The 15,279-nt window shown below is 44.7% G+C and overlaps 1 protein-coding gene across 1 annotated transcript in view; it reads right to left on the reverse strand.

Annotated features, from left to right (window-relative positions):
* ctnna2 (catenin (cadherin-associated protein), alpha 2) overlaps positions 1-15,279 on the reverse strand; it is a 1,561,189-nt gene that overhangs the window by 689,356 nt on the left and 856,554 nt on the right. The window contains exon 8 of the mRNA XM_068028796.1: positions 13,613-13,693. Coding sequence (XP_067884897.1) covers positions 13,613-13,693 — 81 coding nt within the window. The remainder of the gene's footprint in view (positions 1-13,612; positions 13,694-15,279) is intronic.

Here is a 15,279-nt window from a genome sequence, read left to right on the forward strand (position 1 = left end):
TAATAGACCCCACACAACCTCTTACTACCCACTTACTATTTACATGGAAATTGTTGGGTTACCTTTTATGTTGACTGCCATTCTATTCTCATATTCTCTCTTTGATCATCTTATTTTCCTCTTCACTTCCCCTCTCAACTTACTATATTTGGCCTTGTTCTCACTTGAACGATTCTCCTGACATACATCATACAACCTCTTTTTGTTTCATCGTATTCGCTATCTCACTCGTCATCCGAGGAGCCCTGATTTTGCTTCCGGGCCCACACTTGATGGTGCAAAATATTGGTAGAAGCCGAGAAGGTAGAGGTAATGGATAGGGTGAAAATTGATGGACAGGATGTACTGGGAAGGCCGGCAATGCTTATAGTGGATAAATCACCTGGTCTGGATGGCTTGTATCCCAGGTTGCTAAGGGAAATGGGGGTAGAGATAGCAGAAGGCTTGCCATTTTCTTCCAATCTTCTCTAGATACAGGAGAGTGGCAGAGGATTGGAGAGTGGCAAATGTGGCACCCTTGTTCAAGGAGGGGTATGAGGATATTTCTTGTAATTATAGGCCGGTGAGTTTAACATCAGCGGTGACTAAGGTTAAAGAAACAAAAATCAGAAGGAAAAAAACAACTGAGGGTGGTGGAATCAGAGATGATCAATGATTTCGATAGGAAATTGGATAGGCACTTGGGGACAATAAACTTGCAGGGCCAAGGGGATAGAATGGGGGAATGGCAATGACTGTATGCTCTACAGAGAGCTAGCATGGACTTGATGGGATGAACGGCCTCCTTCTACGCCATAATGAGAACATCACCATCTGCAAGTCCCCCAAGCCATACACCATCCTGACTTGGAACTATATCACTGTTGCTTCTCTGTTGCTGGGTTAAAAACCTGGAACTTCCTTCCTAACGGCACTGTGGGTGTACCTACCTCACATGGACTGCAGTGGTTCAAGAAGGCAGAACACCACCACCTTCTCAAAGGCAATTAGGGATGGGCAATCAATGCTGTCCTGGCCAGTGATGCCCACATCCCAGGAACGAATAAAAAAATAACTCTATGACTCCAAAAATCAAGTAGGGGCTTATTTTTCTTATTTACATTTTTCGTTTAGATGCTACTTTCAGGTTCCCCATCTGTTGTTACTTGCTGCCATTTTTTGTAGGAACATACTTGGGTCAGTCATGTGTTGCTGTAGCACAGACTTTGCATGTGCAACGATTCCAATTTTGATGGACAAGTGGTCCCTGAAATTCCACAGGGTTTATCCTGATCTCCCACTGTGACTCTGGCAGTCTTACATCTAATATCCTGGAAATTCTACTGATCCTCTGCTTCTAACTTGGAACTGATAGGATATTGGTGACTCTGCTAATGAATTAAGCAGAACTCTATACCATTCTCGGGACACATCCTGGAATGTATCATTGTCAAAACTCCCTACCAATTTGTCGCTCACACTTGATCGTGGCCAATTTAAAATGAACTAGTTATACCCCAAAGTGTTTAATTTTTGGCTTTGGCTTATCTCATGAGGTTGACAGAGATTAGGAAGTAGATTGTTAACAATTTGTTAACAGATATCAGCTTGCTGTGGCCAATATTTGAATAATTTTATCTTGGATTGTGATTGTGGAAAGAAAGCCAGTGTCTCAAAGCACTTTGCTGTCTTGGTTGCTGATCGATCTATCTCAATTAATTGCTTAATAACTACATCGACAAAATGATATCCTGGATGTGAGTGTCCACTGCATGAGTCACCCTGCATCTGAGGACTTTTCACACTATGGGTATGGTTACAACTTCTCGAGATCAGACCCTGGGAAGGTGCAACATTAACTGTCCAGGTACATTTGTAACTTCTAAAGTACAGACCCTAGGAAAGTACAGCACTAACAGTCCTGGTATGTTAGAAGCCTCTAGAGATCAGACTCTGGGAAGGTGCCTCAGGTCTCACCTCAGAATTGCTCTCGACTTGGCACAATTTTTCGTACAAAAACCTGCAAGCCAAACAGTTGAAGAAGGGGCATGACAGCAGGATGTCTTATGATAGGATGATACCATGCACTCTTAAATGTACAGACTCTTGAAAATATCAGACAGGGTAAGAGTAGAAGTAAGTTTGTATCCCAGGAACACATTTGCCTTGTACAGATCTGAGCTTTCTTACACTGCAACACAAAAAAAGAGTCAAAGACTGTGGAGATCCCAGTTATCCAGCCAGAACACAATGACAGTCTACCAGTGCATAAACTTGCCAGAAATTGATGCAAATTAGAGTGTGTGTGTGTGTGTGTTTTGTGTGTCTGACTAAATGTACCTGGGTAAGTTGCATGCCGCTACCGATTAACTGTCAACTTTTATGAAAGCTCTAGACTACTATAATGAAACTGTGGTTCCAACAATGATGTAAGATGATAAATTTTCAATTTCCTTTTCACACGCTTTGGGTTGTTAATATCAAAAGAATCAATAAGACATTTACTGTGTTTCTTAATGAATTGACATTCAAATTACATCAGGTGTTAAGACACACATCAGAAATGCTATTTAACATCTGTAGCAGCTAAGCACATTATTTTACACCAGGGCAGTCATTTGTCAGCAGCCAGCTTCTGAGATTCATAATTGCATCATTAAATGTGATTGGTCTGCACTCAAGTGGTCTTTCACGGGATATTGAAAGGAATGTAAAGCACATGGTTTGACTGTACAACTCGGCTGAACAAAATGGTATCAATCCGGAGATTATTTTCTCAGACTGACACGTACGAATCTAAAGTCAAACTTTAATTGGTCTGAGTTGAAGCAGATCATATCTCATTCTTATCCCCTTGAGATTGCTAAAAACTGACCTCGTTTGGGAAATCACTACCTTAGACTGGCAGCCCATCTACTGGTACAAAGACTGTAAAAATCTATGTGCCACGGTACCACTGTAACTGCTAGGATCCTGGTCTCTGGTGACCTCAAGTTCCAGTTAGCTTACCCAGGTACATTTGGCCAAACATCAACAACACATGCTGTAATTTGCATCCCCGCTCAAGTTTGCAGGGTTCACAGGAAAGCACCTAATTAGTCACCAGGAGTATCTCAAGCACCCACTTGCCCCATCAGACTGGAAAACTCAGGGTCCCTCATATGTCATGGAATCTTTCTTGGCACTCTGAAGCTGAATGTGTATATATTTTTTAAAGACATAGCCAGTCGGCCTGGATCCCCCCCACAGCCACAAACTCCACCTCTCGTGCTGCTTATTTCCGTCCATCTGTGGTATGCTTCATCTCACTCAGCATACTGACCTCCAGTTCTACGTCAGGTCTCAACCGAGACAGTGAAATGGGAATCCCAGCGTAGGGAATCCCTACCCTGGAGGCAACCTCACCTCATTTATCTTGATAAGAAGCCGAGGTTCACAACTTACCTCCAAAAATACTGGAAGCAGCAAGGAACAAGTGCAACAAGATCCATGAGGTTTTCCTGGGATTTTGGAAGACTTCAACTGGAGTTACAGCATGTGTTCATGAACCCTCAAGAGGCCCCAGAAGTCCTCTTCGATTGGGGTTATTTCTGTGCTGTGGGAGGGCTAGAGTTCCCAACCCTCCAGGAATGACAAAGGGCTGACTTTTTTGGAACCTATGCAGGCGGGCGGGCAGGCACAGAGGCAGGCAGGCACGGAATTTCACACGGCCAGCCAGCTTGCTGGTACACCTGCTTAATCCCACCTCTGGGCCATTATCCTGGAGGTGGGATTGGGGGGGGTGGGTGAGGGGTAGGTGTGGGGGTGGCAGGGCTACCCGCTCACTTTATTAATTGGGGAAAATCACTGCCCAGTGATTGTTCTCCACACAGTGTGGGCTTCTGACCCCCATTTGAGACTGATGGCAAGGTCCTGAAGGCAGCAAGGAATTTCCTGCCGCAGGAGTTTCTCAAAATCTAAGGTTCCTTTCAGCAGCCCGGGAGATCAGAGATGCAAATTTCCCACCGCTGTGCGCCCCCAGTGTAAGTTCACCTACAAAATATTGCATCACATGCTGCACGTTCAGGAGGGGAGGAGTGGCTGGAGAGTCAGGAGAGCTTGAGAATCGCAGCTGTCAGCAATCCCATCTCCAATCTCGGTATGACTCACAGGGGCAGCTCACGTGTGTTTATGGCACTTGTACAGCTGTCTCACACTAAAGTAACATTATTATGTAGCTGCAATCAGAGGCAAGAGTTGGAGATTTAAAGAAAAGGCATACAATGTGGGAAAGATTAATGGTAGGCCAGAAAATTGGGAAAATTTTAGAAACCAACAGAGGATGACTAAAAAAATGGTCAAAATAGAATATGAGAGTAAACTAACAAGAAATATAAAAACAGACAGTAAAAGCTCCTACAAATATATAAAAAGGAAGAGAGTAGCTAAAATAAGTGTTGGTCCCTTAGAGGATGAGACTGGGGAATTAATAATGGGAAGCAAGGAAATGGCAGAGACTTTCAACAAACATTTTTTATCTGTTTGCAGTAGAAAACAAAAAAAAAATCCCCAGAATAACAGAAAATCAAGAAGCAAAAGGGAGGGAGGAACTTAAAATAAACCCTATCGCTAGAGAAAAAGTACTAGGAAAACTAATGAGACCAATGGCTGACAAGTCCCCTAGACCTGATCTAAGGTCTTAAAGATGCAGAGATAGTGGATGCATTGGTTGTAATCTTCCAAAATTCCCTAGATTCTGAAAGGTCCCAACGGATTGGAAAACCGCAAATGTAACATTTCGATTCAAGGGGGCAACAGAAAGCAGGAAACTATAGGCCAATTAGCCTAACATCTGTCATTGGGAAAATGCTAGAATCCATTATTAAGGAAGTAGTAGCAGGACAGTTAGAAAATCATAATGAAGTCAGTAAGAATCAATATAGTTTTATGAAAGAACAAAGAACAAAGAAAATCACAGCACAGGAACAGGCCCTTCGGCCTTCCAAGCCTACGCCGATCCAAATCCTCTATCTAAACCTGTCGCCTATTTTCTAAGGGTCTGTATCTCTTTACTTCCAGCCCATTCATGTATCTGTCTAGATACATCTTAAAAGACGCTATCGTGCCCGCGTCTACCACCTCCACTGGCAACGCGTTCCAGGCACCCACCACCCTCTGCGTAAAGAACTTTCCACGCATATCCCCCCTAAACTTTTCCCCTTTCACTTTGAACTCGTGTCCCATAGTAATTGAATCCCCCACTCTGGGAAAAAGCTTCTTGCTATCCACCCTGTCTATACCTCTCATGATTTTGTACACCTCAATCAGGTCCCCCCTCAACCTCCGTCTTTCTAATGAAAATAATCCTAATCTGCTCAACCTCTCTTCATAGCTAGCGCCCTCCATACCAGGCAACATCCTGGTGAACCTCCTCTGCACCCTCTCCAAAGCATCCACATCCTTTTGGTAATGTGGCGACCAGAACTGCACGCAGTATTCCAAATGTGGCCGAACCAAAGTCCTACACAACTGTAACATGACCTGCCAACTCTTGTACTCAATACCCCGTCCGATGAAGGAAAGCATGCCATATGCCTTCTTGACCACTCTATTGACCTGCGTTGCCACCTTCAGGGAACAATGGACCTGAATACCCAAATCTCTCTGTACATCAATTTTCCCCAGGACTTTTCCATTTACTGTATAGTTCACTCTTGAATTAGATCTTCCAAAATGCATCACCTCGCATTTCCCCTGATTGAACTCCATCTGCCATTTCTCTGCCCAACTCTCCAGTCTTACTATATTCTGCTGTATTCTCTGACAGTCCCCTTCACTATCTGCTACTCCACCAATCTTAGTGTCGTCTGCAAACTTGCTAATCAGACCACCTATACTTTCCTCCAAATCATTTATGTATATCACAAACAACAGTGGTCCCAGCACGGATCCCTGTGGAACACCACTGGTCACACGTCTCCATTTTGAGAAACTCCCTTCCACTGCTACTCTCTGTCTCCTGTTGCCCAGCCAGTTCTTTATCCATCTAGCTAGTACACCTTGGACCCCATGCGCCTTCACTTTCTCCATCAGCCTACCATGGGGAACCTTATCAAACGCCTTACTGAAGTCCATGTATACGACATCTATAGCCCTTCCCTCATCAACCAACTTTGTCACTTCCTCAAAGAATTCTATTAAGTTGGTAAGACATGACCTTCCCTGCGCAAAACCATGTTGCCTATCACTGATAAGCCCATTTTCTTCCAGATGGGAATAGATCCTATCCCTCAGTATCTTCTCCAGAAGCTTCCCTACCATTGACGTCAGGCTCACCGGTCTATAATTACCTGGATTATCCCTGCTACCCTTCTTAAACAAGGGGACAACATTAGCAATTCTCCAGTCCTCCGGGACCTCACCTGTGTTTAAGGAAGTTGCAAAGATATCTGTTAAGGCCCCAACTATTTCCTCTCTCACTTCCCACAGTAACCTGGGATAGATCCCATCCGGACCTGGGGACTTGTCCACCTTAATGCCTTTTAGAATACCCAACACTTCCTCCCTCCTTATGCCGACTTTACCTAGAGTAATCAAACATCTGTCCCTAACCTCAACATCCGTCATGTCCCTCTCCTCAGTGATTACCGATGCAAAGTATTCATTTAGAATCTCACCCATTTTCTCTGACTCCACGCATAACTTTCCTCCTTTGTCCTTGAGTGGGTCAATCCTTTCTCTAGTTACCCTCTTGCTCCTTATATATGAGTAAAAGGCTTTGGGATACTCCTTAACCCTGTTTGCTAAAGATATTTCATGACCCCTTTTAGCCCTCTTAATTCCTCGTTTCAGATTGCGCCTACAATCCCGATATTCTTTCAAAGCTTCGTCTTTCTTCAGCCGCCTAGACCTTATGTATGCTTCCTTTTTCCTCTTAGCTAGTCTCACAATTTCACCTGTCATCCATGGTTCCCTAATCTTGCCATTTCTACCCCTCATTTTCACAGGAACATGTCTCTCCTGCACGCTAATCAACCTCTCTTTAAAAGCCTCCCACATATCAAATGTGGATTTACCTTCAAACAGCTGCTCCCAATCTACATTCCCCAGCTCCTGCCGAATTTTGGTATAGTTGGCCTTCCCCCAATTTAGCACTCTTCCTTTCGGACCACTCTCGTCTTTGTCCATGAGTATTCTAAAACTTACGGAATTGTGATCACTATTCCCAAAGTAGTCCCCTACTGAAACTTCAACCACCTGGCCCGGCTCATTCCCCAACACCAGGTCCAGTATGGCCCCTTCCCGAGTTGGACTATTTACATACTGCTCTAGAAAACCCTCCTGGATGCTCCCTACAAATTCTGCTCCATCTAGACCTCTAACACTAAGTGAATCCCGGTCAATGTTGGGAAAATTAAAATCTCCTATCACCACCACCCTGTTGCTCCTACAGCTTTCCATAATTTGTTTACATATTTGTACCTCTATCTCACGCTCGCTGTTGGGAGGCCTGTTGTACAGCCCCAACATTGTTACCGCACCCTTCCTATTTCTGAGTTCTGCCCATATTGCCTCACAGCACGAGTCCTCCATAGTGCCTTCCTTCAGCACAGCTGTGATATCCTCTTTGACCAGTAATGCAACTCCTCCACCCCTTTTACCTCCCTCTCTATCCCGCCTGAAGCATCGGTATCCTGGGATATTTAGTTACCAATCATGCCCTTCCCTTAACCAAGTCTCAGTAATAGCAATAACATCATACTCCCAGGTACTAATCCAAGCCCTAAGTTCATCTGCCTTACCAACTACACTTCTTGCATTAAAACAAATACACCTCAGACCACCAGTCCCTTTGCTTTCATCATCTGTTCCTTGCCTACTCTTTCCCTTACTCTCCACTGACCTCATTTGGTTCCCATCCCCCTGCCACATTAGTTTAAACCCTCCCCAACAGCGTCAGCAAAAGCACCCCCAAGGACATTGGTTCCAGTCCGGCCCAGGTGTAGACCATCCAATTTGTAATAGTCCCACCTCCCCCAGAACCGGTCCCAATGTCCCAAAAATCTGAACCCCTCCCTCCTGCACCATCTCTCAAACCACGCATTCATCCTGACTATTCTTTCATTTCTACTCTGACTATCACGTGGCACTGGTAGCAATCCTGAGATTACTACCTCTGAGGTCCTACTTTTTAACTTGGCTCCTAACTCCCTAAATTCTGCTTGTAGGACCTCATCCCGTTTTTTACCTATATCATTGGTGCCTATGTGCACAACGACAACTGGCTGTTCACCCTCCCCCTTTAGAATGTTCTGCAGCCGATCTGAGACATCCCTGACCCGTGCACCTGGGAGGCAACATACCATTCGGGAGTCTCGTTTTCGACCACAGAACCGCCTATCTACTCCCCTTACAATCGAATCCCCTATGACTATAGCCCTTCCACTCTTTTTCCCAGGAAATCATGATTGACAAATTTATTAGAGTTCTCTGAGGATGTAATAAACAGGGTGGATAAAGAGGAACCAGTAGTTGTAGTGTTGTTGGATTTCCAAAAGGCATTCGATTAGGTGCCACATAAAAAGTTACTCCACAAGATAAGGGCTCATAGTGTTGGAGGTAACATATTAGCATGGATAGCGGTTTGGCTAACAGGAAATAGAGTCAGGATAAATGGGGCATTGTCAGGTTGGCAAACTGTAACTAGTGGAGTGTCACAGGGATCAGTGCTGGATGAAGGGACCGAGTGTATGTAGACAAATTTGCAGACAATACAAAGATAGGTAAGAAAGCAAGTTGTGAGGAGGACACAAAGTGTCTGCAAAGAGATAGATAGGTTAAGTGAGTGGGCAGAAATTTGGCAGATGGAGTACAATGTGGGAAAATGTGAGGTTGGCCACTTTGGCAAGAAGAATAGAAAAGCAGAATATTATTTATGTGGAGAGACATTGCAGAATTCTGCAGCACAGAGGGCTCTGGGTGTCCTTGTACATGAATCACAACAAGTTAGCATGCAGGTACAGCAAGTAATTAGGAAGGCAAATGGAATGTTGGGATTTATTGCAAGGGGGATTGTGTATAAAAGTAGGGAAGTCTTGCTACAACTGTACAAGACATTGGCGAGACTGCACCTAGAGAACTGCATCGAGTTTTGGGCCAGAATTTTACCCTCGGCGGACGGGAACCGCCACCGACCGAAAAGTCGGTGTCGATCCAGCCTACGCCTGGCCTGGGATCCAGACTATATTTGCGGTTCCCAGGCCCGTAATTAGTCTGAGGCGGGACTTCTACCTCATTGAGGCAGGAAGTCCCGCCTAATGGAGCTGCCGGCCAATCAGCGGGCCAGCAGCTCCCTGTCCCAGCAGCTCCACCGGGAGTGGTGGCCACTGCTGAGACTGCATCCCAGCTGAAGATGAAAGATGTTGGGGAGCCCCGGAGAATGGGTAGGTTTTGGGGATTCACTGGGGGCAATCGGTCAGGCCCCAACGAGGCAAGGATGGTCGATTGGGGGGATGGGCGGTGGGGGGCAGGCGTTAGGGTGGTTGGGAGTTTGAGGGCAACCCTCTGTCAGGCACAGGGTGCCTGACCAGTAGGGCCCTTCCCCGAGGCTGTCCGAAAGCCACCTACTTTTAACAGGCGGCTTTTCTCGGGCCTGTGCCAGCCGCCAGCCAAGGGTTAAATCCCCATGGTGGCAGGCAGAGGCCCTTAAGTGGCCGTTAGCTGGCCACTTAAGTTGCCTTGATTGGCCTTGGGCAGGCTGGCCATTTTTCACAGCCGTAGCCCTGTGTAAAATGGCGGCAAAGATCGGAGCGGGTCAGGAAGGGACCCCCGAGCCTCCCATTCTATTTTACAAACCGGCCCACCACCACCCTGCACTTTGCAGGGGGTGTAAAGTTCCGGTCCTGGTCTCCTTACTTAAGGAGGAATATATTTGCATTGGAAGCAGTTCAGAGAAGGTTCACTAGGCTGATTTCTGGGAAAAAGGAGTTGGCTTATGCGGAAAGGTTGAGCACGTTGGGCCTATACTCATTGGCGTTTGAAAGAACAAGAGGTTGAAACATGTAGGATTCTGAAGGGGCTTGACAGCGTAGATGCTGAGAGGATGTTTCCCCTCGGGGGCATCTATAACTAGGGACACAGTTTCAAAATAAGGGATCTAAGGAGGAATTTATTCTTTCAGCGGGTCGTTAATCTTTGGAATTCTCTTCCCCAGAGAGCAGTGGAGGCTGGGTCATTGAATTTATTCAAGGCTGAGTTGGACAGATTTTTGAACTACAAGGGAGTCAAGGGTTATGGGGGGCAGGCAGGAAAGTAGAGTTAAGGCCACAATCAGATCAACCATGATCTTATCGAATGGTGGAACAGGCTCGAAAGGCCGAATGGTCCACTTCTATTCCTAATTCTTGTATTTCTGTGTTCAGTACCAGTGGCGCACCAGGAGCGGTGGCCACTGCTGGTACTACAGGAGGCCCAGAGCAGCACCGATGGAGACCAAGGTAAGCGGAGTCGGGGTTGCCGAGGCCAGTCAGGCAGGCCACAGTGGGGGGGAGCGGTGGTCAATGGTGAGGGCACGGGCAGTTCCTGCCATGGGGGCAGCCATCATCACTGGGGGGGCTTTCTTTGGGCTATAGATTGCCCCCAAAGGAGGGACCACCTCCAACCCCACCAGATTTTACCTGGTGGTGTCCCACACAGCAGTGGGCCCCTCTAATATTGACCAAAGGCCAGCGGAGGTGGGTGGCAGCCCTTAATGGGCCACTTAAATGGCTTAATTGGCCTCCCAGTAGATTTTCCATCTGCCATGGTGCCTGCCATGTACAAAATGGTATGGGGGCAGGTCAACGTCGAGCACGCCACCCGACACCCAATGTTACTCCACTCAATTTTGTGTGCCCTCTCCAACCTCCCACCCCGTCTCCAAGGGCAGGATAAAAATCAGCTCAGTGGGTGTGAATTGGGGGCATCTGAAATAGGGGAATGGTTGGTGGAACTGGGGGGAGGGTTCCTTAGTTTCCTCTCTTCCCCGCCCTTAATTCTCCTCTTTGCCTGCTCCTGGGTGGACTGCTGATTCTTGGAACTTTTTGTACAACAGTTGCTAGCATAAACCCATGAGAAAAAGTATTCAATTATAGGGGACTCAATCTTTATACAGTAAGTGTAAAAATATTTATGTAAGTCATGTGATCAGGTATCATATGATCAGATGTCACGCGGTCAGAATGTCATTTGGTAAAACCTTCAGGAATGCCTCCAGAATTGGCACCCTAGGGAGTGTGGAGACTTTATTGGAAGGATTCAAACAAAGGGTTGTGGGAAAGATGGGCATGGATCTGGGAGATTGCAGCATGTTCCAAGGACTTTGGAGAGGAAAGGGATATTGGCGGTGGGCGGTACTTAGTAGAAAAAAGAGGGGTCAAAACTTTTGAGGAGGTGGTGATGGCAACAGTTATGAAAGAGAATAAAAGGAGAACAGATACAGTATCAACTAGCATGGATTAAGGAAACAAAGTTGTTTACTTAAGTTGGGCAATTCAAAATAATGAATATTGGAATGCACTGCCTGACCAGTGTGGTGGAGGCGGATTTAATCGAGGTCTTCAAAGAGAACTGGATAATTATCTGAAGAGAAAAAAATTGCAGGGGTATGGGGAGAAGGAGGGGCAGTGGAACTAGGTGAGTTGCTATTGCAGAGACAGACCAAATGGCCTCCTTCTGTGCCGTAACCATTCTATGATTCCATAAAGAATTTAGCAGGAATGGGATCGAGGTAGCAGAAGGTAGGTCTCATATGCGTTTGGGGCAGATAGAAGAAAAACTAAAAAGAGATGAAAGAGAGTCAGTGCTAGAGGAGCAGGGGGACTCGAGAGTGTTTGGTTTGCTGGGCAAGATGTAGCAGGAAGCAGCAGTTGATGGACAGAGGATCTGTACCTTGGTGCACAGACATCCAAGAGCTCCTCATATATTGCTAGAGGGGAGAGTGAGGATATTTAAGGAGGTGGTTGGTAGTAGATCCTAGATGATCCTAGTTAATGGGTGGTTTTGCCAATGAGAGCAAGACCCAGAGTTCAACATGACCAAACATGATCTGGCACTGGACAGCTGACGCATCTGAGAAGGTATGCTTCAGTTTATGTTCCAAGAGGGAGTGGAGATAGGGACTTACTGTTAAGATTTAATACTTTCAGCCATAAAATACATATTTTAATGCTAAAAATGAACAATTATATCATTCTAGGATTCATGTGGCATATTCTACAAGAGCAGGTCAGGGGCTAGGAATCCTGCGGCGAGTAACTCACCTCCTGACTCCCCAAAGCCTGTCCACCATCTACAAGGCACAAGTCAGGAGTGTGATGGAATACTCTCCACTTGCTTGGATGGATGCAGCTCCAACAACATTCAAGAAGCTCGACACCATCCAGGACAAAGCAGCTCGCTTGACTGGCACCCCATCCACAAACATTCACTTTCTCCACCACCGACGCACTGTGGCAGCAGTGTGTACCATCTACAAGATGCACTGTAGCAATGCATCAAGGCTCCTTACACAGCACCTTCCAAACCCGCGACCTCTACCAACATGGAAGGACAAGGCAGCAAATGCATGGGAACACCACCACCTGCAAGCTCCCCTCCAAGTCACACACCATCACCGTTCCTTCACTGTCATTGGGTCAAAATCCTGGAACTCCCCTCCTAACAGCACTGTGGGCGTACCTACCTCACATGGACTGCAGCGGTTCAAGAAGGCAGCTCACCACCACCTTCTCAAGGGCAATTAGGGATGGCAATAAATGCTGGCCTAGCTAGCGACGCCCACATCCATGAATGAATAAAAAAAATTCTATATGCATTATAAATATGGCTTGCAGCTGGGACTCAACAATTAAAGGAAATCTTTTGAAGCAAAAGTAACAGAAATTGCAGCATAATGAAACATCCCAAAGTAATGTAACTGCAACTAATTAGGTAGCTGAACTGAGCGTCATCTTTTGGATCATATCCGTCTGGCTAGATGATGTTTCCCCTGCTTTGCTTCTTTGGAAAACACATTTTTGTGCTGATGAGAAAATTGTGCAATAATCATTTATCTACTTTTCCTGCCTGACTCAAGTACTCCCAGTTTACAAATGGCAAGACAAACCTTCCTGTATTCTCTCCCTCAGCGTGCCATTCCCTAAATCATTGTGACTTCTTTTCAATTCCCATGCTGGTCATCCTTATGACCTCTATGAAACTGTGACTCAGTGCCAATTACATCCAAAGTCAGGGAGAGTTTGGTGCAGTGGAGACATTAATCCCGTTTGTCTACGCACAGGTCATCGAGGTTAAATGACAGTGTTCCAGCCCTGTCCGTTACCCAGGTGGTTTAAACTGCTGAATCTCTTTGGAATATAAACATTGTGCATGAATAATTTAAAGAAGCTTCATAGCCCTAAACAGATATGTAGTGCTACAATGAAGACTGCAATATTTCTCTTAAGGGGGAGAAGGAGGAGGATGGTGAGGTCGTTATCAGCCCTTACACTCAAAGCTGATGTTGAAATTAATCAGTAGTTAGTCCCATTTTACACAAATACCAAGTCCCCAAAGTACAATTATTAGCTATCACCACATATTCCATGCCAAAAGTAAAAGGTTCCAAACAGTATACCTGTCGCCGCAGATCCCTTGTTTTCTTTGTCATTTTCTCAATGGCAGCATTGAGTGGGTCTCCTTTTTCTTTCCTGCCAGCCTGAAAGAGATAGCACATTTCGGTTAGAAATATGCCTAAAGAGGATGACATTTAATTTATGTAATGACCAACCTCATCATCAGCATTGAGGTATTATTTTGTTACTGTCACTGTCCACATGTGAATGTGAACCTGGAAAATTAATTCAGAATTGTATAACTTAGAAAATATTATCAGTTATTATCAATTTAACACAAACAAGAATGCACGGGAATTATTCTGTGTTATTCTCCTATATGTTGCTGAACATTTTCACATGGTCATATCAATGTTCATTCTGTACCATAGAGCAAGTCATTTTGCCACAAAGTCAGGAGTTCAAATTTAAGAAACAAGTTCTTGACAGAAGTCCGAGGCGGCGAATTCCCATGGGGATTCTCCATATCCATTGGAGCTTTGGTGGAGGAGCTGCAGAAATGCCGGAAAAAGACTAAGGTAATGTTGGATCAGCAGGGAAACAGTATGGAAATTTACCCCCTAAATTTCAGAAATTAGTCTTTCTTTTTCATTTGAGGAAATGTTACTGCATACATTAATGGGAAAATCAAAAACCTTTTCATATAAAGAGCTGTTGAAATGTGAGCTACTTTGCCACAAGTGATGATCAATAGTAGATTAAAGAATAAATGCCTAAAGAATATAAAAGGCTATGGGAGAAAGCAGGAAAATGAATATAATCAGTCTGGAGAGAAGCCTAAGTTCCACACAAGCAGAAAGAGAAGCAATTCCACCTATGGTTCTAATGTTTCCATATTACAGAAAAATTCTATAAAGAGAAAAAATTGATGTCAAGAGTTAAGGTTAAAACAGCCCATGTAGATAACACAGTTTTCTAAACAGCATCGCTATATCATCAAATATAAGGCACAATTCATTTTATGAACATATATAGTCAGTCCATTACATTGTACAATATGTGTATCATAGGTGTGGGAGTTAAGACCAGGCTATATAAATACTGTACATGGAGTACCTAGTGCCAAGTAATTTGAATAATGTGTTATTCAGCTCCCACTTGTTCAATGTTGAACTGTTATGAAGTGGACTGTGTGGAAAGTTTAAATATATATAAACTAGATATCCAAACAGAAGTCCATTTAGTCATTTGGTATTATTTGTGTATTGCTGAAAATAAAGACATTTTGTCGAAGTTTTTTGTCTTGCACTCATCTGGACAATATGCAAGAAAACCAACATAAGGGAAAACAACAAATTTATACTGTATGAGAAGAGAGTGCTGATTGGTTGGCAAGTGGACTCTAATTGGTAGAGGCGTTGCCATGGAGAATGCACCTGTTTATGGTGACTGACAGTTAACTGCCAAGCTTTGTTTGAAATTTAAACCAGGCAGCTTGAATCTGGTCAAGGCACTGCCCTGAGGAATGAAACAGCGAATGGCTGTCACTTATTTTGTTTAGCTGAAACAGGTGCAATGTGTGTACATGTTCTTTCTGTCTGCAAAGAACAGGACCCTGTATATTAATATATGTAGCTTCCAGTATACGCAAATGCGCCACACTGCGAGCCCGACTGACAATCTTAAATTGGTTGTCAGCGTAATTCTTAGCACACTGAAGATTATTTAG

This window comes from Heterodontus francisci, chromosome 1, assembly GCF_036365525.1.
Source record: "Heterodontus francisci isolate sHetFra1 chromosome 1, sHetFra1.hap1, whole genome shotgun sequence".
In the NCBI taxonomy this organism is placed as follows: Eukaryota; Metazoa; Chordata; class Chondrichthyes; order Heterodontiformes; family Heterodontidae; genus Heterodontus; species Heterodontus francisci.